We start from the raw sequence: 24567 nt of genomic DNA, 5'->3' as shown, positions 1-24567 counted from the left end.
GGGTGTTCTTCAGCTTTCTCAACCACCTCCATTGACTCATCGTGGCTGGGTTTAGCTAATATACTCGTCTGGCCTGTTTTCGCTGGAGATGGCACAAGGCCACTTGTTTCCCTATTTGGGGGGGTTGTAGGTGCTTCTCCGAGCACTGCTAAGGGCATGGGCCCAGCCTGCACGGAAGGAGATGATGGTCTAGGGAAGGATGCATGCTCCCAAGGGTGTAAGTTCACTTGCTCTTTTGCTTCTGGAGCAGACTCTGATGTACTCTGCATCAGAAGAGATTTAAAGTTCAGTCCCGGGTGCAGGGAGTCAGACTGAGCTCTCTGTTCAGGAGAAGTACCTGATCTCAGGCCAGGACTAATGGAAGGTTTTGTTGTTATGTCAGCTACTGGAGAGGAGGACCTGGAGCGACCACCCTTAGATGTTTGAGATTTGTGCAGCAGAGACAGCGACTCATACGGACCCCCTCCGGGACTTGAAACTTCAGATGGGTGGTCTGGCAAGGTTGGAGATTGTTCTTTCTGTTGCAGCAGGGAGGGGCCTAGGCCACTCTCACCAAAGCTACTTTGTGCTGCTAAATCTGTAAAGTTGTCTTGTGGACATGGTGACTTTGCTCCAGAAAGACATTGCTTCGGTGAAGTTGGTAGCTTGGTTTTGGAGCATGGTGACACAGACCCTGAATGACTTTGTCTCAGTGGTGTTTCAGGTTTCACTTTGGTATCTGGCGAGGAGGACCTAGAACGGCTCTGTCTTGGCAACAATCTAGAGTCCATCTTAGAGCAGGGTGACACTGATCTACTGTGCCTTGGTGGTGTCCTAGAAGTCACCCTACTAGGACTTGGAGAAGAGGAGCCAGAATGGCTTCGTCTTGGTGAAGTCATCACCTTCGCTTTGGGTTGTGGAGGAAAGTTCCCCTCCATGTCTGTTGGAGATCTGGAACGGCTCTGCCTGGGTGGTGTAGACCTGGCTCCAGGTTGGGAAGATGACCCAGATCGACTCCGTCTCTGTGGTGTCGCAGGTTGCTCGATTGCCTGGGGACTGCCTGCAGAGGCCTGCCTTGGTGGTGGTCCAGAGTTCTGTGTAGGAGGTGAAGAACCAGAACGACTTTGTCTCGAGGGTGTTCTCGATTTTGCTTTAGGCTGAGATGATCCTGAGCGGCTACGTCCAGGTGGCGTCGGGGACTTCTGTTTAGGGTATGGAGAGGACCCTGAAAGACTTCGCCTCAAAGACGAGCGAGATTTTGCTTTGGGTCTTGGAGAGAGAGACCTGCTACGTCGTGAAGAGATGTGAGACCTTTTCACGTCTGGGCTAGAGTTGGACCTGCTCCTTCTCTGAGATGTTCTGGCCTTGTTCTTCCGCTCGGATGATGAGCCAGACCTGCCTCTTCTTTGTGGGCTTCTAGAGTGAGACCTTCCTCGCCTAGCTAGACTTCTACTACGGGACCTCCCTCGCCTTGCTGGTGTCCTAGAACGAGACCTCCCTCGCCTGGCTGGTGTTCTAGAGTGAGACCTGCCACTGCGCCTGGGTGGCGATCTAGATCTTGACCTGCCTCTTCTGGCTGGGGTTCTAGAGCGTGATCTGCCCCCTCTCCTGGCTGGTGATCTAGTACGAGACCTGCGCCGTATGGGTGATCGCGTCCTAGACCTCCGCCGAGCAGGAGTTCTAGAACGGGACCTACCCCGCCGGGCCGGTGTTCTAGAACGGGACCTTCGTCTGGTTGAGGTTCTGGATCGAGATCTCCGCCTGGCAGGGGTTCTAGACCGGGACCTGCCCCGGTTGGCTGGAGACCGAGAATGTGACCTGCCCCTCCTTCCTGACCTAGACCTGCCTCTTCTCTGGGTATTTCTGCTCCTGGACCAACCTGGGCGCTGAGGAGATCGAGAGCGGCCTCGTCGCTGGGGGCTTCTAGAGCGTCCCCACCTCTGTACAGAACGAGACCTACGCCACTGTGGGGACCTGGACCGAGAATGGCCTCTCTTGGCAGCACTCCGAGACCGGGATCTCCCCCTCTTGGTGGCCACAGGGCTACGGGACCTTGCCAGCCTACGGGAAGGACTAGGTGAATGTGATTTATCCCGCTTTGCTCTGCCATGAGCACGACTCTTTGAGGTGGGAGAAGAGGATATCTCTCGGCGGGACCCAAGGGCTGGTGCAAGTTTTGGGCTCTCGGGGGAAGAGCTGGCATGCCGAGAAACTTTGGTAGGTTGAGGGGATGGTGGACAGCTCTCTGAGGAAGACGACTGGGGAAGCTTCTCAGGAGACTTAGGTGGTGAACGGCCCCTGGTTGGGGAGGCCTCAGCTGGGGGGTTCACTGGCTCCTGACTTAAGTGGGGTGCTGCAAGGGGTGGTGGGGAGCTGCCATGCTGCTCAGCAAGGAGCGGTTCTGGGCCTGTGCTGCTCCTCTCCGGGGAGGGGCTAGGTCGAGCTGCAGATTTCTAAGAGGGGAAGAGAAAGCAGGAATAGGGAGACATAAGCACCAAAACTCACCACCCCCATCGCCCCCATCCAATGCAACTTTTTCCCATGTCCCCACTGGCACCATTCTTCCCAAACCAGTACCATTCAACTGGTAACAAAGGATCACACAATATAAAATACGGTCTGGAAACCACAAAAGCAGTCCTTCACCCCAAGGGGTTTTACTGTAGCCAAACACAAATGTACATCCAAGCTAACACATACTGTACAAGCACCGCTATACAACGCTGTTACAACAAAAAGAAAGTAGTTATTAAGTGGAAAGGTAAACAAAATTTCCCCAAAGCATGACTTTACACTTGTGAATAGGTAACTAGATTGAAATTAAAAAACATACCAAAACTAAAAACTGGGAGAACAAAGGCAAAAGTTTAAAAACATGCCTTCTTTAAATAATGGGAAAGAAACCCAGAATGATTGGAGCACAGGAAAGAAATAACTCAGACCAAATTCTAAGGTCATTGTAGAATTCAAAAACAAAGTAAAGTTTTCTGAGGTGATCCCACTTAAAATCTGGAAAGGTTAGCTTTGGACAATGAGTGAGTGAGGTCTAAGAAAACAAATTTAGCAGAAAGCATCTTAAATGCTTGAAAGTTTCTAGAAGCAAAAATGACTAGGGCTTGTATTAGCATCCAGAGCACAAAGGAACACAACTACTGAAAAGATGATCCCCCAAATAACTTCAGACTGTAAGCAGTAACCCAGATGATTGTAAAATTTTAGTGACTCACAACACAGACGTTTTTGCTCCAATTATATGTACACAGTGACACAAAACTTATAGTGAAACTTGAAAGTGAAAATTCTGAAGGGATTTGTAGTAAATACCAATGTGTAACTTTGAAAAAGAAAAAAAAAGGTTCAAACAAAATAAACCAACACAACTGAATTTTCTTTCCCTCTCCCTCCACGTGTGTCTTAAGCCTCCCCCCACTCCCACCCAACTCAATGAAAACTGTTTAAAGTCAGGAACATACCTCATTTTTGTCTTTGTCTTCACAAGGGCTGCTCATCGGCTTTGTGGAGGGCTCTGGGCTGCTCGGCTGCCCAGTGTTGGTGGAACCAGAATCCCTGCAAGGTGCATCTCCCTTCCCTTGGCGCCCTGACTGAGGGGAAGGGCTACGACCAGTCAGGGCAGTAGCATGGGTTTTCGCTGCAGCACTTCGGGACCTGAAGGTGGAATTGAGGAGGGGGCAGGGAAGGAGGAAATCAGCTGAAAGGAGAATAGAAATCCCCCTCCCCGGCTCCCATCCACCTCTGCTGTTTAACCCTCTTCCAAAGAGCTGCCTTGGTCACAGACTGATCATTTCCACAGAAATTCAAGTCCAGTCCACTTTGGTCCTTCTCTTCCCAACACACCCCAGAGAACACTCTCCCTCTGCCCAAACCTCCCAGGCCCTCCACCCAACCCATTCCCTACCCGCCTCATTCACAACTCACCTCGGAGCCCACCTCCTTCAGGAAGCCTTCCCCGATTAAGGAAGCCAAGGTAAGGGTTCCTTCCTCCCCCAGACACCACGAACAAGCTCCCCCCAACCCATCCCCTATTCTGGCAGTCCATATACATCAGAACAAAACAAAAAATAACAAAATCAACAAAGAAATAAACAAAAAGAGAAGGGGAAATGTATATGTCTGTCCATCCTGTAGCCTGTCAGCTCCTAGAGGGCAGGGACCGTGTCTTCCGAATGGTCTGTGCAGCGCCTAGCACACCGTGGGCGCGCAATAAATATTAAATTGATTAACCCATCAGTCCCTCTCCCCCCTTCCTCTTGGACCACCCCTTACCGACTGCGAGACGTATCAGAGGAGGAAGCTGAGTCGGCAGAAGTAGACCGGTGAGCTCGGCGGCTCTTGGGGGCTGGGGTTGTACTTCGAGACCTAAAATACAAACACAGCACAGTTCAGGGTATTAACACACCTGTATTGAGAGACCAGACCTCTACCCAGTCTTCAACCTCCTACCAGTCAGGAACATGGCGACATCTCCCCACCCCACCCATGAAATTCTATTCACCAAGTGCACCCTTACCAATTTGACATAAATCCACTCACCGTTTCCGCTTCTTGTCTTTAGATTTACGCTTGCTCTTTGGTGTAGGAGACCTGGGAGATAAAGCAAAGTGTTAACACAGAAAAAAAAACGGAGAATCTGGCATCAGGAATTGAGCTGTGCACTGAGCATCCCTGAAGCTTCACTTCAAAAGGGGCTCTCCCAAAGGCCACTGGAACAACTGAGATCAAGTTCAGCGCCCTCACATATGCCACACCCCCTAGGACTCACAAGACTCTTACCTATGCTTCCGCTTCTTGGACTCCGATTCTGACCTAGGGATGTGGGGAGAAAAAAAATGATGAACCTTTAGGACTGACCATCAGATCTTTCCCATACCACTCCAAGTACATCTGCCGCAGAACTTCATACCTGTGTTTCTTCTTCTTAGAGCTCTTCTTCCTCTCCCGGCGAGGAGAGCTACTCTCTGACCTGCTAAAGATTGGTCCAAAAGCAAAGTCATCCCATACAGCTTCGTTGCTGTCCCTTCTCAAACATTCCACCTAACCCTACTATACCACCAATGCCCAGATCTAAGCCCAGAAGCTCCTTTACTCTCTTAAGATGCACAAACAGCTCCTTAAATCCACAGCCCGACAGGGGAATCCCTGGTAACCAAAAGCAATAAGCCAATTAGGAAAGCAACAGACTTGATCCTTTCCCACTGACACTGTCAACACACACCACTCTCAGGAGGCGGATCTGATATTCACTGCTTCGGGAGCTCGTGTGCACCCCACAATCTGTCCTGGCTACCATAGTGCCTTTCTTTTTTCTTTCTTTTTTTTTTACCCCAGTGCCTTTCTAATGGACTCACCGTCCTCTGTCTTTCTTCTTTTTCTTCTTCTTTTGCTTTGGGGTTGGTGAGCGAGAACTGCTGGACTCCCGGACAAGGCTAGGAAAAGAGGAAATGTAACTGCAACGCATGTCAGAATAAGACTCCTGAACCCTGAGTCCTCACAAGAATGAAACATACGTAGAAGAGGGTGCACAGTCTATGCATCCATCTCTGGGTCTGCCATACCTGTAAGGCTTGGGGGGCTCTGGAGCTGGCTGTTTAGCCTCCCGAGCTCGACGCTGTGGGTCAAAGGAACTGCCATCCACATAAGAGTCACTAATGCCAAAGGCAGCTCGCAGCCGCTCATTCTTCTTCTCATTCAATTCAGCCAACTGGTGGGTCTCAGTTACACTACAGAGAAAAGGACCATGGTCTAAAGGAGAATAAAGGGTAAGCCACAGGAAAGATCATGTATCCAGGACAGCAGGGGCCTGATCAGTCTGGGTGGGAAATGAAGGAGGTCCCAAATAAGAGTAGACATAGCAGAAACAGCAGCAACAAAGTCCAGGGACAGCAGGGGAGAGGGCAAAAACTCACACAGGCCTCTGCCCTGGAGCCTCCTCCTTGCCCCCAGGGTTCACATCCTTCTCGAGCAGCATGAGTCGAAAGGTCGCCACTTTTTCCTGAATTTGCTGTTCCTCGTACCTGAAGGACAAAGCCCTCGGGATCAGAGTCTGATGAGACCCTCTGCCAGCCCCAAGCAGGTGTTTCCTGCATTCTCAAGTGACCTTCCCTCTCCACGCACACAAAGCTTTCACTATCACCCAGAGGCCCCTCTCATCAGCCCTCCTGCTCTTGTCCCATCGCCCCTCTCCCTTCTAGAACAGCGAATTGTAAACATGCTACACTTCAGGGGCCAACAGAGGGAAGCAAGCAGGCAGATTCCAGGTGCTCCTCGCCAACCTCAAGCCCAAGAGTTTTTGACTGAATTGAATTCCAAAGTCAGGTGTGTTCCGTAAAGGGGACGCCCTCGCTAGAGTTTGGAAACCACTGCTCTGAAAGGTTTCTGCCTGGCCGGGCTGCTTTTCCACAAGTGGCTTCCCTGTCCAGCCCACCCTTCACTAGGGCAGTCTTCAATACTTTGCCTCAAGCCTGAACTTCTTTCCAATAGCTGTCAGCTTACCTAGGCCTGCAGTTCCACCTCACACTTAAAGAGTACTGTTCCTCAATGCTACTCTAACTCCACAGGTCTCTACCTAGGTAAAAAGTCCCCAATGCGTTTCCTATCTCCAACCTTCAGCTGTCCCTTCACTCCTTTCACATCTCGCACACCTCAACTTCCTCCCCACTAACAGTTCCTTTCCCTTAGCGCTTGCCTCACCCCCGCCCGCCCTCACCCCTGCTCTTCCATCATTTCCTCCAGCTCGAGGCATCGCAGCTCCACGCGCCGCTTGCGCTCGTGGTCCAGGATGTCAGGATTAGGCCGCTTCACCAGGGCAGCCTCCAGGCGCCGCAGTTCCTCCTCGCCCTTGTAGTCAGGCCGCTCACCGCGGCGGCCCCGAACCAGGGACAGGTTGCGCTGGACGTAGCCGTTGGTGCCGCTGCCCCGGGGCGTCGGCAGCCCGATCCCGTTGTACATGGCCCCGTGCCCTGGGGGCACCACCGCTCCTGGGGGGGAGCCGGAGACACGGGTCAGGCCCTGGCTCCATACTAAGCACCACAGACTCTCTGCTCTAAGTCTCCTCCTCCTAACTGTCCTTCCTGCTGATCCCCCCTCACCAGGTCTCCCCCACTCCACCCCAGACAGCCAGGGCCTGGCACTTCCCCCAAATTTCAACAATGTTCTCTTCATCTGCCTGTGTCTTCTTTAGCCTCAAGATGCTTAAGTGCCCTCATTCTAAGTGCTGCATACAGGACCCCAAACAGACAACAGACCTATAGCCCTCAAAGGCCTGTATTCCCAGTCCCAAGACTCCATCTCTAAGACACAGCCTCTCAGGCCACTGCATGAATACACAGGGGACCAAACGCCCCCACACTTGACCAAGTGGCCGGCCTGTCACATGCCAGACACCATGGAACCTCACACCTCACCTTGGGTCCCAAATGCTTAAGCCCTCTCTTGTTAACTATCCTGATGCCTATCTTACTCCTTTCTTCCCACTATAAGTGCCCACCTTATTTGCAGTTCGCCCAGGTTGCACTTGCTACCATTAAATACCACCTTTTCACAAGTCTCAAAAACACCTGCTCTTGTTGAACTCCAACTAGTCACTGTTGATAAACTCACACCTCTTGAGGTTCAAACTTAACAGGAAATGCTCCCGCCTTTCCTGGTCTCTCCCCTAACTAAACACATCTTTCTACAACTTCTTTCTTTCCTCTGGCCCACCCCCCAGCCTACCTCTTAAGCTTCAGGCACCGATGCCAGCAGTTAGTTTTCCTGGCCACCAGATGCCTGTGGCAACATACATGCATGCTCTTCTCTTCCCTTCCCCACCTGCTCCCCCTCAATGTGAGGGCAAAGGACCACAGGAAGCTACCCAAGGCCAGGCAGAGTGGAGGGAGAGGCAAAGCAGAGGGACCACCAATAGCTGGGAGGATGCACTAGGGCAGAGGAGAGAAGGAAAAGGAACCGAGTTCCAGAATGCACCCCAAAATCTCTAAGGTGGGAGGGCGCTCCCCCTACCTCAAAGGGCAGGACCTAGAGAATTAAGTACAAAAAGTCAGTGATTTCCTTCATACCCAAACCATCAGCTGCTGTGTCCTGGCCACTTTCCTGGACATCCTCCCCCAGGGCCATCCTGCCTGAGTGTGACCCTCAAGACGACTCACCTCCCACAAAGCACCTCTCACCACCCACCCCCAACTCCCCGGGAGAAGGGGGCAAGCCAGCAGCTGCTAAGCAAAGGGTATGAAGTCACAACCAGCTGGAGCACTTTTAAGGGAAAAGCCAAAAAAAAACGAAGGAAAATCCCAATCCCTGGCAACCATGGTAGCACTCACAATCAACCAAACCAAACCACTTAATTAGGGGTCCTCAAAAGGGAAGGAGTGCAGGCTGTGGGTCAACCACCTGGATGATGGTCAAAGGTAGGAAGGAGTATCAAGGGCAACATTCCCCATACCCGAGAGGAAACCTACCGGGATGGCGGGCACCGCAGGGTACTGTGCTGACACTCGCTCAAAGCACAGCACTAGACACGATGATAGGTACCGGGGTGAGTTCGGGGGCCACGGAACTCGGGAAAACCATGGGTGCAGTGCTAGGGGAGCGCCCGGGGCCTTCCCGCCCCAAACCCTTGAGCCCTGCCCCCGCCTCCCGCTTGACTTCGGGGGGCGAGATTACGCACGTAGGACGCAGGCCAACTGGCCCGCCCTCCTCCCCGCCCCCGCCCCGCTGTTTGCGTGGGCTCGCTGCAGGGTCTTGCTGTCCCGAGTAACGACCCAAACGACAGGGCCCCGAGGGCCCTGGTTCTAGGCTCCCGGGCGCAGGCCCGGCGACGCCGCTATTTTCGGCCTCGCGGGGTGGGGGAGGGGTGGTGCGACGCCCTGCAGCCTGGGGGGTGGGGAGCTCACGGGCTCAAGGAACTCGGGAAACCCCTGGGAGGTCGGGTGAAGAACCTCGGGGCGGGGGGCCCCCCAAAGATCTGGGATCAGGCTCCCTGGCACCCACCCGGGCCGCAGAAACACCGCCCGAGGCCTCCGCGACGGCACTTGCGGAGAGGCGACAGGGAGCCAAGCAGCGCGCACAGCCCCCGCGACTAGAGCGCTGGAGCCCGAGGGCGGACGGCGACACGCGCCGTTGCCATGGGGGAGGAGAGGGAGGCGAAGCCCTTGCGCGAGGAGAGCCGGAGAAGGGTGAGGAAGCAGGCCAGGGGGCGGACGCGCGAGTTAAGAGGCTGCAAGCGCGCGTGCGCGGGGCGGCCGAGCCGTTCCCCGCGCGCCCAGGCCTTGCGCCGCGGCCGCCCCTCCCCCACCCGGCTCGCGCGTCCCTCGCCCTCTCACCCGCCGCCGCCGCCTCCGCCCGCCTTCTCCGAGCGGGGAGAGGTCTCGCCGCCGCCGCTTGGGCTCCGGAGTCTCTCGGAATCTGAAGCCGCCGCGCCTCACTGGTTTGCCCGCCTCAGCCGACGCCTCAGCCTCCTCGCTTCCTCAGGGGCCGCTGCGGGTTACGACTGCGCCACTCGCACCCAGCCTGGGCCGCACTGCACGTCAGCACGACTCGCTCGGCGCGTCACCACGTAGACGCATGCACCGCAAGGCCCGCCGGGAACCGTAGTACGCCCCGCAGGCTAGTGCGCAGGCGCCCGAACACCCCCGGGAAATGTAGTTTCTTAAGGTCCTAGGGAAGGTCAACCTTGAGGCTGTAGAACTGCAAGTCCCGCTGGCCAGTGCGAGGAAGTTCGGGAAACGGGCTATGTTTTTGGCGGTCTTACGTTGGGGTGGGGGAAGAGCACGGGACCTAGCGCCACATCGGCCCGCCGCCTTCGGCTCAGAGCATTCTGGGAGTTGTAGTTCTGATGCGCCCCAGAACCCGTATGTGACTTTGCCGCCTCCTCGCGCCCCACCCCCACCCCCTCCTGCCCACAAGGAACACGGCCGCCATTTTATCTCCTGCTGTTGAAGCGTGATGGCTCCAGCCTAGCGGCGCCGTCGCGCCTTTAGAACTTCGGGCTTCCCAGTGGCGTCCCTTAAGCTGCTCATCCACTAGCTCTTGCGTCTTTGTAAAGCTGACTCAGAGCTATGTCTATTTGAACTCGTGGGGAAACAGTTCTCCTTCAGTTAGGGCGGCCAGGCAACCAGCGATTCTCATGCTCCACCAGCGCCGTGTTGTTATGCGAACGTGTACCCTCCGAGATGTCAAAAGCACCCTTCGATTTTCTACATTTTAGGCGGGCTGTCTACGGGGATGTTTTATAAATGCATTTTTCTGAGTCCGAAGGAGGCAGGCACTCAGCAGAGGGGTCAGAATCAGAGTATCACAGAAAGTTTCCGTTTGTCTCCAATCACTGCTAAGAGGCCGGTTCTGTGGGGGTATCTTTAAATCCTTGACAGGGCCTACCCAGCATAGAAAATTAAACCTGTTGTTTGCTGTGAAGTCTATTCCCACGTAGGGCATACCCCATATGTCACAAGGTATGATCGATCCATAGGGTTTTCGCAACCAGATTCCCCCCCCCCCCATGGATTTTCTTTATAGAAGCAGGTTGCCAGGCCTTTTCTTCCAAAGCACCACGGAGCAGGTTCCTCCAAGCTTGTCCCTACTCCAAACTTGTCGTTAGTATCCAGTAGCAAGCTCATTTGCACCGCCCAGAGACCTGCCATAGCACATCGTAGCCGCTTATCCAACTCTTGTCAATTTGAGTTCAGGATTTATAGTTTATAAAGATTTAGTTTTTTTCAAACTTGCCAAGAAAACGATAGTGCCCCGTTCTAGGCTGGGTGCTAGAACAAAAAGACCCTCCCCTTTTGCATAGGAGCCAGGACTTCCTGTATGATGTTCAGGGAATTGCTCTAATCGTGCCTCCTTGATTTCAGACACACCTGGACATGGTTTCCACGATCTATAGAGACTTTGTGAGAAGTATGACAAGTGCTTTTTTGGTAGTATTCCTGAGGGTGGGGGGTAAGTTTTCTTTTTTCTAATCCCTCCTCCTCCCCAGTGAGAGACCCTTAACTACAATTCAATTCCCAATGATAGTCCTACCTATACTTACTGAATAGTTTATGCTGGGTTTATCTGAATCAGCTCACTTAATGATTCGAACAATGCTGTTCTAAAACCATAGTGAGCCACCCATCTTACAAATCCACAGTTCGTTGTTCAAAATCAAGAAAGTAACCTAAAAGTAGTAGTATTACCTAATCTGTAGACTTTTTTTAAAAAATCATTTTATTGGGGGCTCATACAATTCTTATCACAATCCATACATACATCCATTGTGTCAAGCACATTTGTACATTTGTTGCCATCCTCAAAACATTTGCTTTCTACTTGAGCCCTAAATATCAGCTCCTCATTTTTCCCCTCCCTCCCCAATTCATCCTCCCTCATGAGCCATTGATAATTTATAAATTATATTGTCATATCTTACCCTGTCCTACGTGTCTTGTCACCCACTTTTCTGTTGTCCATCCCCCAGGGAGGAGGTTATATATAGATCCTTGTAATCTGTTCCCCCTTTCTACCCCACCTTCCCTCCACCCTCCAGGTATCGCCACTTTCAGCACTGGTCCTGAAGGGGTCATCTGTCCTGGATTCCATATGTTTCCAGTTCTTATCTGTACCAATGTACACCCTCTGGTCTAGCCAGATATGTAAGGTAGAATTGGGATCATGATAGTGGGGCAGGAAGCATTTAAGAAGTAGAGGAAAATTGTGTGTTTCATCGTTGCTACCCTGCACCCTACTGGCTCGTCTCCTCCCCGCAACCCTTCAGTAAGGGGGTGTCCAGTTGCCTGCAGATGATCTTTGGGTCTCCACTCTGCACTCACCCTCATTTACAATGATTTGATTTTTTGTTCTTTGATGCCTGATACCTGATCCCTTCGAAACCTTGTGATCACACAGGTTGGTGTGCTTCTTCCTGTGGGCTTTGTTGCTTCTGAACCAGATGGCCGATAATTTGTAGACTTTATTGAGATGTTTGCCATTGCTCTAGTAGCATCCTCTATAGCAGTGGTTCTCAACCTTCCTAATGCTAATGCCTCGACCCTTTCATACAGCTCCTCGTGTGGTGGTGACCCCTCCAACCATAGAATTGTTTTTGTTACTACTTCATCACTGTCAATTTGCTACTGTGATGAATCGGGCGACCCCTGTGAAAGGGCTGAAAACCACTGCTCTAGAGAACAAAAGAAATTGCAAGATTGTGCACTCAGTTGTGTCTCCTGGTGGCCACCACCACCAACCCCCAGCGACCCAGAGGTGTCGCAGCAGAACTGTGCTCTCCAGAGTCCTTTCCAGGTGGTATTTGTCTGTTTGTTAAAGGACTGTCTTTTGTGTCATCTCCAACCGTACAGTTGGCAGCCAAGTGCATTGCTGTGGCATCTCCCAGGGACCCTCATGTCTTCCTTTAATCTGGAACAGTGCCTGATTTCTTGCTTTGTAATTCAAGTCTTCAATGGTTTGGTCTGGTTAGTCTTTAAGAATACAGGCCAGCTCATCTTTCCAGCCTAACCACATAGAAATTCTCCCTGCCACATAAGTCCCTAGCAGGCACCCCTCCTCTGAAAGCCAGCCTGTGCCAGGCCCGAGGTTCAGGGCATTGGAGTTCTGAGTGGTTGCAAGGTTCCCAGATACCTTTAACGTGTACAGCTCCTTTCCCAATCCGTGCAGTGAGACTCACCTGCTGCCTGGACTCGCGCTGGTGCCCCCTGGTGGCGCTCGACACCCAGTGGAGCCTAAGTAATCCTCGTTGAAGGGAACGCCCCATTGGCACCCTTCCAATTCTGGGCTCGAACTTTGGAGCTGGCATGTGACTGGGGAGACAGGCAAAAGCAGATAAGCAGGTGACCCACTCATCGTTTCCTGCTGCCATCAACTGGATCCCGACTCTAGTCACCCCAGGCACAACAGAAGGAAATGTCCTGTGCCATGTTCACTAGTGTTGCCACGTTTGTGCCCATTGTCACAGCAGGTGTGCCCACCCATCTCACTGAGGGGCCAAAGGGGGAGTGTCGGAGAAAGAGGGAGAGACCACAACCCCAGGCCAAAAAGAAAGCCGATTGGCAGGTGCTTTCACCCTCTCTGCCAAGGGGTCACTGGAGGTGAGATGCAAGCCCATCAAACGCAGGGAGGCCAGCCGGGGGGGCTCAGGACCACAGAGTCGTAGCAGCGGGCATCCTGGTCAACTGACGGCACGGTCCACCAAGACAATGTTCTACGTCCAAGTTGGTAGTAACTGAGGTCTCAAAAGCTGGCGGGGGCCGTCTCCAAAGCCAAGCTCATGGCCTTGCTCACTCACAGCCACCCTGGGAGCTTCCGAGACTGTAACTTCCCGGGGGAGTAGAAAGCCCTGTCTTTCGTCTGAAGACTGGCTGATGGTTTCCAACTGCTGACCTTGCTGATTACAGCCCAATATGTAACCACCATGCCATCAATGCCCCTTGGGTGGCCATCGAAGGTGCAACTACTGGTTAGTCCATGTCTGGAGTGAAGACGATCAAAAACACGTGGGAGCACTTAGTCCAAAGGTCTAATAAAAACTCAGTCTCACTACCTTCCAGTCATTTCCGATGGGACAAGGTAGAACTGACCACGTGGGTTTTCCAAGACTGTAAATCTTTACAGGAGTAGGAAGTCTCATGTTTCTCATACAGAACTGCTGGGGGGTTCGAACTGCCAACCCTGTGGTTAGCGGATCAATGAATATTCCACTCTGCCACTGGAACTCTTCCCAAAGGACTAATAGACCATGTAAACCCCAACCTCTATGGTACTGAGACCTGAGGAATTAGACGGTGCCCGGCTACCATTTCCAACCCCTCTGAAAGGGATCCCTGCCATAGGAGGCTCTGGATAGAGTGAGAGGAAGCCGTGAAACAAAAGTCACAACGCCTCTGCTGAGGCTACGGGAGCCCAGAGATCATCGTACCCCACTCCTGGTCAGAGGCAGGTAGAGGGCACCAGGCCTACTTGGGGACCACCGCCTTTTGGCCCACACACTCTCAGCCTCCAGGGTTCTTGGGTCTCTGGACTCCCAGGATCACACCACCCAAGATCCACACGCACGGGTGCTCTTTTCCACGTGCTTGTTCGGGGCCAGTTCTGAACCCTTTGAGACTGTCAAACCTGACACTTGTCCTGTCCTTCATTAAACCCACATGGATTACAAAACAGGCTCAGCATCAATACTTTCATCGTGTAAAGCCAAGAACTGAGCTATTACCGACTCCAGAAACCTAACACCACCATGGTAACCAGACCTGGGAGACCGGCTCCTCCAGCTCCTTTGATCTATGGGGAAACTGAGGCTCGGCGAAGAGAAAGGACCAGACTGCCGAGGTGAGGCTAGGGAAGCGCCGAGGCTTGGCGAGAGAACCTGTCCCTGTCTGTTAGAGGGCAGGAGAGGGACTGGGTAGAAGGGCGAGCCGGACCAAAGATGGCAGCCAAGGCCAGGCCTTCTGTCCAGGGCTTGCTGTCCTTTTGGCAGGTCCGAGCTACAAGCAGAAACCAGCTGGTCAGCCCTGGAGGTCCCTATCTATCTAGACTGTTCGCTGGCCTGTCCTGCCGAAAAACGCGTCTCCAGGATGGGACCCTCCAAGCTCTGCAGCAGACACAAACCCTCTGCTGATGTTGTTTAAAAGAATAACCTCCCAATGTTCTCATCTCCCTCTGCTGGATACACCCTATCAAATAACAGGAAACGCTGATGTTTGGTTTTTTTTAAAAAGCCCAGAGATCATGGCCTGTAGACACCCTTCCATCTGGAAACCGAACTCATCCTTGTGCCTCAACTTTGCAGGCATATAAGGTGGCCAGCAGGAGGTAAGAACTCTTAAAACAACCAATCACAGATCAGAAGCCAGCACCTAATCGGGAAGGAAGCTCGGAGACAGGAAAGGATAGAAAGGGCCCAATGAACACAGGAATCCCCTGGGAGATGTGACAGAGTGCGATTGCATTGTGGGGATTTCCATCCATGTCTCAAATCAAAATGTGTGTGTGTCGGAATGGGAGCCCCTCACTCTGTGAACTTCCACCCGCAGCACACAAGGTAAACCACCTCAACACCAAGAGGTGTCACGCGAGAAAGAAAAAGGCTACGTAGGCCGGCGGGGGAGGAGGGAGGAGAGAATGGCGCAAGATAAATCCATGTTAGGAGCTGTCGGGTGGACTTTCGAGTCATGGTGACCCCAGGTGACAGAGTAGAACCGGCCCAGAGGGGTTTTTCAGGCTGTCATCTCTAGGCCACCAGGTCCTTTTCCTGTGGAGTCCTTGGTGAATCTGCAAGGACAACTTGTTCATTAGCAGATGAGCGCCTAATCGTTGTGACACCAGGGCTCCCCTAAGGATAGATAAGCAGGGAAAGACCTGGTAGAGACAGATAGGAGAAAGGTAGATAGAGAAAAGGATGGATGGATAGATAGATAGATAGATAGATAGATAGATAGATAGATAGATAGATAGATTACAGTTACAGAGAGCAAAAACCTCCAAACTGTAGATAGATGGATGGATGGATGGATAGATAGATAGATAGATAGATAGATAGATAGATAGATAGATAAACAGTTACAGAGACCAAAAACCTCCAGACTCCTTGCCAGGAGTTGATGCGACTCAGAGCAACACTATAGCACAGGTAGAACTGCCCCTGTGGGTTTCTGAGACTGTAAGGTTTTGTTGTTGTTTTAAACAGTTTTATTAGCACTTCATTCACATATCTTACAATTCAATAATTCAGTCCTCAAGAAGAGTTGTACCTTTCACCACATTCAATTCTAGAACATTTTATTCTTCCTGGTACTCATTGTTATGCATGTAAATTTTTTCTAAGTGTGGCAAAAAAAATATGCACCACAGGACAATCCCCAATTCCACAACATCTACATGTATCATTCAGGGCCATTGATTACACTCTTCATTGTACAGCCATTATTGATATCCGTTTTCACAGTACTCTGCCACCATTAACCTAAACTCAGTGTCCCTACACAACAGCGCTTGTCTTTTACCATGGTAACCGTTGGTCGTGTTTGGTTTCTTCATTTTAAGTAGTTTTCTTGATAGAGAAACCTCCATGGTTACATGTCATAAACCTCCATAGTTAAATCGCTTTTAAAATGAGTTACACATACACCATCCTTCCTCCTGCATTCACTGTTTACTCCCCAAATCCTCTCCCCCTCCCCACATCCCACCCCACTCCCCTCCACATCCACAAAGAGTTACAGAAAGAGACCAAGAAATTCTTTCTGGGAGCAGAAAGCCTCATCTTTCCTGTGGAGAGAATGGTGGTTTCAAACTGTGAGATTCCTCAGGTGAGAAATACCTCGATTTGTGGCTTCGCACAAGAAAGAAGTTCACGCGGAAGTCTCGTGTGTGTGATCCAAGGGAGTTTTTATCACCGACAGAAGAAGTCTCAGTTTCGACAGTAAGGAACGCGGGCACCCTCAGATCACTGCACACCCACACGTGGTGGCCTGAGGCCAGAGAGAGAAAGACCACAGCACAGCCATCCAGGACCTTCCACTGGGAGACGTGGTCTATGGTACTGGTTGACCCCATTGGCTGAATTAAGCCCACCTAGATTGAGCCAATCCAGGTGTAGCAGCCACCACCCCCCACCCCCAGCTGGAGCCTGAATTGGTGCATGCCCAGTGGACATTATGTTCCCTATTCTGCTTCCCAACAAAACTGCTGTCCTTGCAACCAGCAGTCCAAAACATAACCCACTGTGCCACCAGGGCTCCCAGTTAAGAGTGGGAGAAGCAGAGATAATGCAGTCATAGGTGGTAGATAGGCAGACATGAGGACTCAGATCCACCAGTGGGTCCAGTCAGCCTGCCCCATCAGGACTCTTCGTGGGACCTGCCACTGAGTCCATTCTGGCTCCCAGCAGCCCTCTACGGATTTCCCGGATGGTAACCCTTCACAGGCAAAAATAGCCTCATCTTTCTCCCATGGAGTGGTTGGTGGGTTTGAACTTCTGACCTTGCCATTAGCAGCCCCCTGCCTAACCCACAGCACCACTACCCACTGCCACCGAGTTGATTCTGACTCCTAGCAACCTTGTGTAGGGTTTTTGAATACATGAATAAGGAAGTCCAACGAAGAATCAATGCATTCGGTTTTGGTTGCTGACAGAATATTAGTGCCATGGATTGCCTAAAGAACCAACAAATCTGTCTTGGAAGCAGTACAGCCAGATTGCTCCTTAGAAGCAAGGTGGTGAGACTTCATCTCACCTACTTTAGACAGGTTTAGGCAAGAGAGACTGAAAACCGAGCCAAACTCACTGCCCTCAAGTAGATACGGACTTACAACCATCTTACAGGACAGGGTAGAAATGCCCTGTGGGGTTCTGAGCCTGTGACTCTTTCTGGGGGTACAAAGCCTCCTCTTTCTCCCTGGGACTGGCTGGTGGTTTCAGACTGCTGGCCATGCAGTTACCAGCTCAACATGTCAACCTCATGCGACCCAAGCTCCTTTCAGAAGAGACCAGTCTCTGGGAAAAGATGTCATGCTTGATAAAGCGCGGGCTGCCAAAAAGAGGAAGGGCCTTGACAGGATGGATGGACACTGGCTGCAGGCATGGGGTCAGACATAACAATGGTGAGGCCGGCTCAGGACCAGGCGGTGTTTCATTCCGTTGTGCACAGGGTCCCTGTGCGTGGGAACTAACTGGCCGGCACCTCACAACAGCAACAACAGTGTGTCTGAGGGTGGATAGCTTCGGCTCTATCCCCAGTAGCCGCCCAGAGGGTCACTAAGCTGCCTTCATGGTACCTCGGGGACCCTAAATGGATGTTTCCTTAGGGTACGCGAGGTCGAATACCATTTTCCTGGAGCTATACCAAATTCCCAACTCCCACAAGCAGAGAGCCTGAAAACGCCACCAGTCTATAATCCTACGGCTCTTGGGGGTCAGGGGGCTGGTGCTTGGGGCTCACGGAGCCTGACTCATTCCTTCCTCTCACTGGAAGAGGGAGAAATGACACTCCACTGGATGCCCACTCCTTGCTCATCCCCCCGACTCTCCTGCTTCCCTCCTTCACCCTCCAGAGCCCTGGCGATTCTCCATTAGTGGCACAGTGGTTAAAGCGCTCAGCTGCTCCCTCGAAGGCGAATCATTTGCATCCCCCAGGCACTCTGCCTCTCCACAGACTGACGGCCTCAGACGCCCCAGGGACACTGCTGCGCACCCTGTGGAGTTGCTCTGCCGCAGAATCGCCTGGGCAGCGGCGGTTGGCCTGAGGTCTAGAGTGTCATGGATCAGTCTGGCGTTGTTGTGGCTTCTAATGGAGCGTCCTCCTGAGAAAGGCGCCCCCCCCCACGCCCCGCCCCTTGCAAAGCCTAAGAAGGCAGGCAGACAGACAGACAGGTTTTCTCTCATTGCCTCCCGGCGTCCATACCTCACACTGAATTCCCTGATCCAACCCCACCCCGACTGCACTAGGGTGGCCCACCTGGCCAGCAGGTGGGCCAGCGCCACAAGTATAAGCTTGGGTCATAGCGAGGAGATAAAGCCGCCCGAAACACTCTTGGAGAGTCTTGACTCAAGCCAATTGGTAGAAGGCTGTGGAGGATACGGGAGCCTCCAGCCCATCGACAGACTACCTGTTGGGATTTCGCCACTGGCAGATCTCCTCGGGCACAGTTAGGGGACAAGAAGAGCCTCACTGTCAGATTATTATAAATTTGATTAGCGTGGGTGGAACTGTGGTATAACATACCTCGTCATTTGACCTCTCTTGACCCATCCTGGATTTGCTCGAGGTTTAAATATTTCTCTCTTGTTCCTCAACAGCATTTTTTCCTCAGGCTTATTTTAATCTTGTCGGTGGTCTTTTCTTTCTTCCTTCCCCTCCCCACCCCCTTTTAATTGTTTCTGTTATGTTTCCCAGTTTTTGAAGCCCCAAAGGAAGAAATGTATAGAGACAATAACTGATGTAATTAATAGCTTATTAAGGCTGAGGATTGGGGGAACTGGGGAGCAACTATAGGGGCTACAAGAGAGGAGAAAGTACACTGGAACTGATTGTGATGATGTACAGACAACTTTTTTTTTAAACGTTTTATTAGGGGCTCATACAACTCTTATCACAATCCATACATACATCAATTGTATAAAGCACATCTGTACATTCTTTGCCCTCATCATTCTCAAAGCATTCAGACAACTCTTTTTAAAAGCAACTTAACTATGGAAGTGTATGATAATGTGGCTTTTACATCAATAAAACTATTGCCAAGAGGGCCGGTGGACCTTAGTTCAGATACAAAACACCAAACCAAACCAGAAAGGTTACAAAAGCCAAGCTGAGTAAACCTCCTTCTACCATGCAGTCGTCTCCGACTCGTAGCAACCCTGTGGGATGGGGTAGAACTGCCTGCGTGAGTTCCTGAGACCGGGACTGTTGACCGGAGTAGAAAGCCCCATCGTTCTCCCAAGGAGCGCCTAGTGGCTTCAAAATGCTGACCTGGGGATCGGAGCCCAGCACAAACTTTAATAAGGTGACACTTGCCCTAAAGGGCAGCCCCTCAAGCCCACGCAGAGCGCGGATGACCCAGGTTCCAGTGTGGGAAGGAGGCCTGGCGGTGTGGTGGGGAGTTCAGTTGCGGACCTCAAGGTTGCTGACTTGACCCTACCAGCGCTCTACAGGAGAAATGAGCTGCTGCCACTCTGCTCCGACCCAGATTGTCGATTGTGGTGTTCATTAGCTGCCATCCAGTCCGCTTTTAAACATCGTTTCGTTGGCGTGCAACTCACGTATCATACAAGTCAGCAGTCCTGTCATATTAAGAAGAGTGGCTGGTTATCACTAGAACCAATTTCAGAGCATTTTCTTCCTCAGACTCATCGTTAACCCCCCACATCCCCCCAAGCTCTCCTCCTATACCCTTAGGTGAGCATTAATCCTGTTACTGTCTCCATAGATGCACCTGGATTTCATATGCAGAAAACCATACCAAACAAAAACAAGAAACAAACCAAAAAAATCTAGCAACGACAAAATAAAACTGAGAAAAACCTCCGTGAAAAAGGAAGCAGAAAAAGAAAGCAGAAAATATTAAAAACTGAAATGACTTTAGAAAGGGCCAAAAGAGAGGTCCAATGATAAGGTGTTAAATTTTAACCTAGCTTCCTCTGTCACAATGGACTTTGCATATCTCTGTCTGATGGTAAAGCTAGCTAGTCACCTCTGGGGCTGTGGCCAGACGGGCTTCCGGGGGCTTGACCCATTCCAGGATCCTGCAAGTGGACTTTGGGTTTCCACTGTCTTCCACAGACTCCTGCACCTTCCAAGTTCAGAATTTAAACTCTGATCACATTCCCTCCTCTAGATTTGGATTTAATTAAGTACAAGTCAGTTTTGACTCACCACGACACTGTACTGAAACACTGCCAGACCCTGTACCATCCTCACAATTTTTGTGATGTTTGAGCCCATTGTTGACACCACTGTGTCCCTCCATCTCATCAAGGGGCTTCCTCCCCTTCTCTCACCTTCTACTCACACAAGCTGAAAGTCCTTCCCCAAAGAACGGTCCTTTCTAATAACGTGCCCATGGTATGGGAGACAAAGTCTCGCCATCCTTGCTTCTAAGGAGCAGTCTAGCTGTGCTTCTTCCGAGACAGGTAGGTTTCTTTGGACCATCCAGTTCCTCTCACGATTCCTCACCAACATCATCATTCAAACGCATCGAGTCTGGTCCAGTCTCCCTGGCACACTGTCCAGATGTCACCTGCATCGTGATGATTGAAGAGACGACAGCTTAGCTCAGGGGCCCCCTTATTCTTCCAAGTGACATCTTTGAAGACTCTGCATAGGTCTTGTCCAACATTTCCTTTTTTTTTTTGTAAATCATTGTATTGGGAGTTCTTACAGCTCTGTAACAATCCATATATCCATTGTATCAAGCATATTCGTACATATGTTTCCAGCATCATTTTCAAAACATTTTCTTTCTACTTGAGCCCTTGGTATCATCTCCCTACCCACCCTCCTACCCTTGTGAGCCCTTGTGGGGTTACAAATTGTAAATTATTTTCATATCTTACACAGTCCACTGGCTCTCTTCACCCATATTCCTGTCCGTCCCCCTTGTAGGGGGGAGCTATACATCAATCATTGTGATCAGCCCCCTCCTTTTTCCCCCACCTTCCCCTACCGCCATGATATGGCTACTCCCATTATTGTTCCTGAGGGGTTTATCTGTCCCGGATTCCATGTGTCCAGAGTTCTTATCTGTGCCCATGTACATGCTCCAGTCTAGTCAGATTTGTAAGGTTGAACTGAGGTCATGATAGTGTGGGGGAAGAAGCATTAAAGAGCTAGAGGAATGTTGTGTGTTTCTTTGGTGCTATACTGCACCCTGGCTGACTCATCCCTTCTTTGTGACCCTTCTGTGAGGGGATGTTGTATTGTCAACAGATGGGCTTTGGATCTCCATTCTGACTCCCCTCATCTGCATAAATATGATTATTTGTTTGGGGTCTTCTGATGCCTGATACCTGATCCCATGAACACCTAATGATCATACAGGCTGATGTGCTTCTTCCATGTGGGCTTTGTTGCTTCCCTGATAGATGGTTGCTTGTTTATCTTCAAGCCTTTAAGATCCCAGACGCTATATTTTTGATAGCTGGGCACCATCAGTTTTCTTCACATTAGCTTTTGCACCCACTTTGTCTTCAGCTATCATGTCAGAAAGGTGAATATCACAGAATACCAAGTTATTAGAACAAAGTTTCTTGTGTTGAGAGAAGACTTGAGTGGAGGCCCAATGTCCATCTGCTACCTTGATACTTAACATATAAATATGTATACATAGACCTATATCCCTATCATTATATATTAATATATTTACAAATGTTTTTTGCCTCCTAGTTCTTTCCTCTATTTTCTTCTGTCCCACTATCATGTTCAACCTTCACTTGGTTCTCAGTAATTCCTCTCGGCTACTTTGCACTTGATCAAACCCTACCAGACATTCTACACCCTCCTCGACACAGATTTTAGATCTCTTGTTGTTCCCTTGTCCTTGAGTTTTACTCCCTCCCTCCCTTTCCCTCACCCCTCCCTTGTTCCCCCAGGACCATCAGTCCCATTGTTTTTGCCTCAGGATTGTTTATCCTGCCTATCTTATATAGATAGACTTAAAAAAAAGAGAGAGAAGAACGTGTTAGTGGTGGTGGGGCTATAAATAATTCCCTGTCTGTCTGCTGACCCTTGCTTATGTTTTCTGATTGAGTCTGATAAGGTGTCAAGCGCTGCCGCAGAGTCTGAAGTCTATTTTCGGGATTCCTCAGGGACTTCGTTGCTTTGCTCCCCTTGCTGCTCTGTTGCCCTCCCTTCGTGTTTCAGCTGGTGGCGGGGGAGGGGGAGCGCAGGTCAGACGGGGCACAATTCCTACACTGTGTCTCCAGTGCTTTCTTTCCCTGCAGCCATGTGAGTCACTGAGGGAACGTCATGTCTTGTGGTGGGGCTGGCCCCACCTCATTTCATCTCTTGACTGCTGTTTCTATGAGCACTGATCGTGGGTCCAAGTAAAAACTTTGTCAACTTCAGTCTTTCCTCTTTTTCATCTTGTTATGAGGATGTTGGCCTTCTTTATGTTGGAGTGTGGTCTACACTGAAGACTGCCATCTTTGATCTTCACCAGGAAGTGTGTCAGGCTCTCTGCACTCTCTGCTCGCCGGGCCGTGCCATCAGCAGGTGGCAGGTGAGTCTTCCTCCAGGCCCCAGGCCAGGTTCTTCTTTAAATAGACCAGCTTCTTGGATTAGTTGTTCAACATACAGATTGTAAAAGTATGATGACAGGATCCAACTCGGCTACACACCTTTGCTGATTTTTTCTACACTTGATCTTAGCCAAAAGGCCGAGAAGCGATTGCTGATTTTTTCTTAAACTTTTTTGGTATGTGAGTTGGGAGAAGATTTATAAAGCGAACAATTTTCCATTGAACATTCCCACACAGTTGCTTCCATGCCATTGGTTGCAGTCCCTGCAATGGAACCTCCCTCATCCGGTCACATCTTTCCTGGTTTGAGATCACATACTATCCTCTTCTCTTGTTTGAACTGTTGCCTCTTGGACAGTGTTCCCACATGAGCACGAGTCAGTGTTCTGGAATTCCCATCCTCAACATCTTATCCATAGTTCGTTATGATTCATACAGTCGGATGCCTTTGCGTTCTTGGGCGGTGACAGAATGGACTTGGTGGCAGTGAGGGAGGGAAACATCTTTTTGGTATGATCTGCTTTCAGGCAAGAGCAGGTTGATATCAGTAATGATCTTGTTCTGCAGCCTCTTCTAATTTCTGTCAATTCCAGGACAGTTACTGTAAAGATTGCAGCCTTTGACCCGTATGGGGCAGTTCTGCTCTGTTCTCTAGGAGTCAGACCAAATTGACAGCCATGGATTTGCCTTTTGGTAGATTATAGGCGGCACACTAACACTTGCATATTCAGGAAGGGGTGCGCTGCAAAGGAGGAAGACATGGGGTGAAGATGGCACCCCAAGGGAAGGGAAGGGAAAGCAAAGCCTAAAAGCACCAGAGGAAATAGCAAAGGGGAGTTGACGTTGCTAAATGTTACGGCTGCATTTTCACTTCAAAGGCCATTGCTCTAGCCCGGGGTTCTCCACCTTCCTCATGCTGCGTCCCTCTCCTACAGTTCTTCACGGTGCGGTGACCCCAACCATAACATTGTTTTCGTTCCTACTTCATAACTCTCGTTTTGCTACTGTTAAGAATCGAGCGACCCCTGTGAAAGGGTGTGTGACCCATAGGTTGAGAACCACTGGTCTAGGGGATGACGGGAGTTAGGGGAAGCTGGTAGATGCTTCCGCCTGACCAGGGGCTCATTTCTGTCCTGTCAGTCACACTTGCTACAATCCCAGAGTCCTTTGCACACCTGGTTGGTATGAGCAGTGGCACCTTATTGCTTTTGCAAATGTCACCCCAGTTGTCCCAACACATCATGCTTCCCAAACTTACCTGGAAAGTCAGCAAGGAGCCCCTAGGCAGGCCTCTTCACTGGAAAATTCGCCTCACATTCTCCAAAGACTTTGTTCTTTTGCAGTAATGTGACCATCCACAGTGGAATCACCTCACCCCCTGGACAAAGCCGCCCACCCCGTCCGCTGGCACTCACTTGGCTCCACAAATCACCACTCTCCTCCAAGGAGAGCAAGAGCAGATGCACCGTCCCCTCTCAGGCAGGGACAGGTCATGGGTCCTCTGGTCTCCATCCTGCTACCTCAGCATCCAGCCTCTGGCTGGAGTCATTGCCTAGACGCTGAACCTGGTCCCAAAGAGGCCTCAGCCTCCCAGCTGGACTCCTGCCCCTCCAGGAATCCTCCCAGGACCTACAATCCCAAGCACTGGTTATCAGCGTCAAGGGCTGCCCCGGGATTGTTTGAGGCAGGCACTTTCAGGCTCTGGGGCAGGGCAGCCAACCTAACACTGTGTCTATACCACAAGCTCACGATCAGGGGACCCACGGCACCCCACCCCTCACCCCCATACCCCATCTCTGGCCCAGGCTGTGTGGCAGTAGCCTCTCTGCTCTTTCTGGGAGGCAGGC

General features: G+C 51.0%; 1 protein-coding gene and 1 long non-coding RNA gene across 2 annotated transcripts; both read right to left on the bottom strand.

Moving 5' to 3' along the window:
• Positions 1–3905: 3905 nt before the first annotated feature.
• Positions 3906–9523, bottom strand: LOC142462492 (serine/arginine repetitive matrix protein 2-like). Its single transcript, XM_075564416.1, has 10 exons — positions 9315–9523; positions 6704–6974; positions 5904–6011; positions 5553–5717; positions 5346–5423; positions 4901–4963; positions 4771–4803; positions 4531–4581; positions 4264–4356; positions 3906–4179 (listed from the first exon to the last, which is right to left on the bottom strand). Exons 2-10 carry the CDS (start codon positions 6943–6945, stop codon positions 4137–4139), a joined length of 876 nt encoding a protein of 291 aa, XP_075420531.1. The 5' UTR covers positions 6946–6974; positions 9315–9523; the 3' UTR covers positions 3906–4136.
• A 9538-nt stretch (positions 9524–19061) lies between these two features.
• On the bottom strand, positions 19062–24484 carry LOC142423083 (uncharacterized). The gene is made up of 3 exons (XR_012779098.1): positions 23979–24484; positions 20483–20721; positions 19062–19765 (listed from the first exon to the last, which is right to left on the bottom strand). It is a non-coding gene; the product is annotated as an uncharacterized LOC142423083 (long non-coding RNA).
• Positions 24485–24567: the final 83 nt, after the last annotated feature.

The sequence above is a fragment of the Tenrec ecaudatus genome, chromosome 12 (assembly GCF_050624435.1).
Source record: "Tenrec ecaudatus isolate mTenEca1 chromosome 12, mTenEca1.hap1, whole genome shotgun sequence".
NCBI lineage: Eukaryota > Metazoa > Chordata > Mammalia > Afrosoricida > Tenrecidae > Tenrec > Tenrec ecaudatus.
The sequence above is the reverse complement of the archived record's forward strand: the minus strand, read 5'-3'. Positions and strand labels throughout refer to the sequence as shown.

What these genes read in the sequence shown, in the direction of transcription:
- LOC142462492 (XM_075564416.1), bottom strand. Translation starts at nt 6,945, where the DNA reads ATGTACAACGGGATCGGGCTGCCGACGCCCCGGGGCAGCGGCACCAAC. An exon ending in GCTCCAGGGCAGAGGCCTGT is followed by an intron (nt 5,718 to 5,903) that starts GTGAGTTTTTGC and finishes TTTTCTCTGTAG; the next exon opens with TGTAACTGAGACCCACCAGT. An exon ending in GAGCCCCCCAAGCCTTACAG is followed by an intron (nt 5,424 to 5,552) that starts GTATGGCAGACC and finishes CTCTTTTCCTAG; the next exon opens with CCTTGTCCGGGAGTCCAGCA.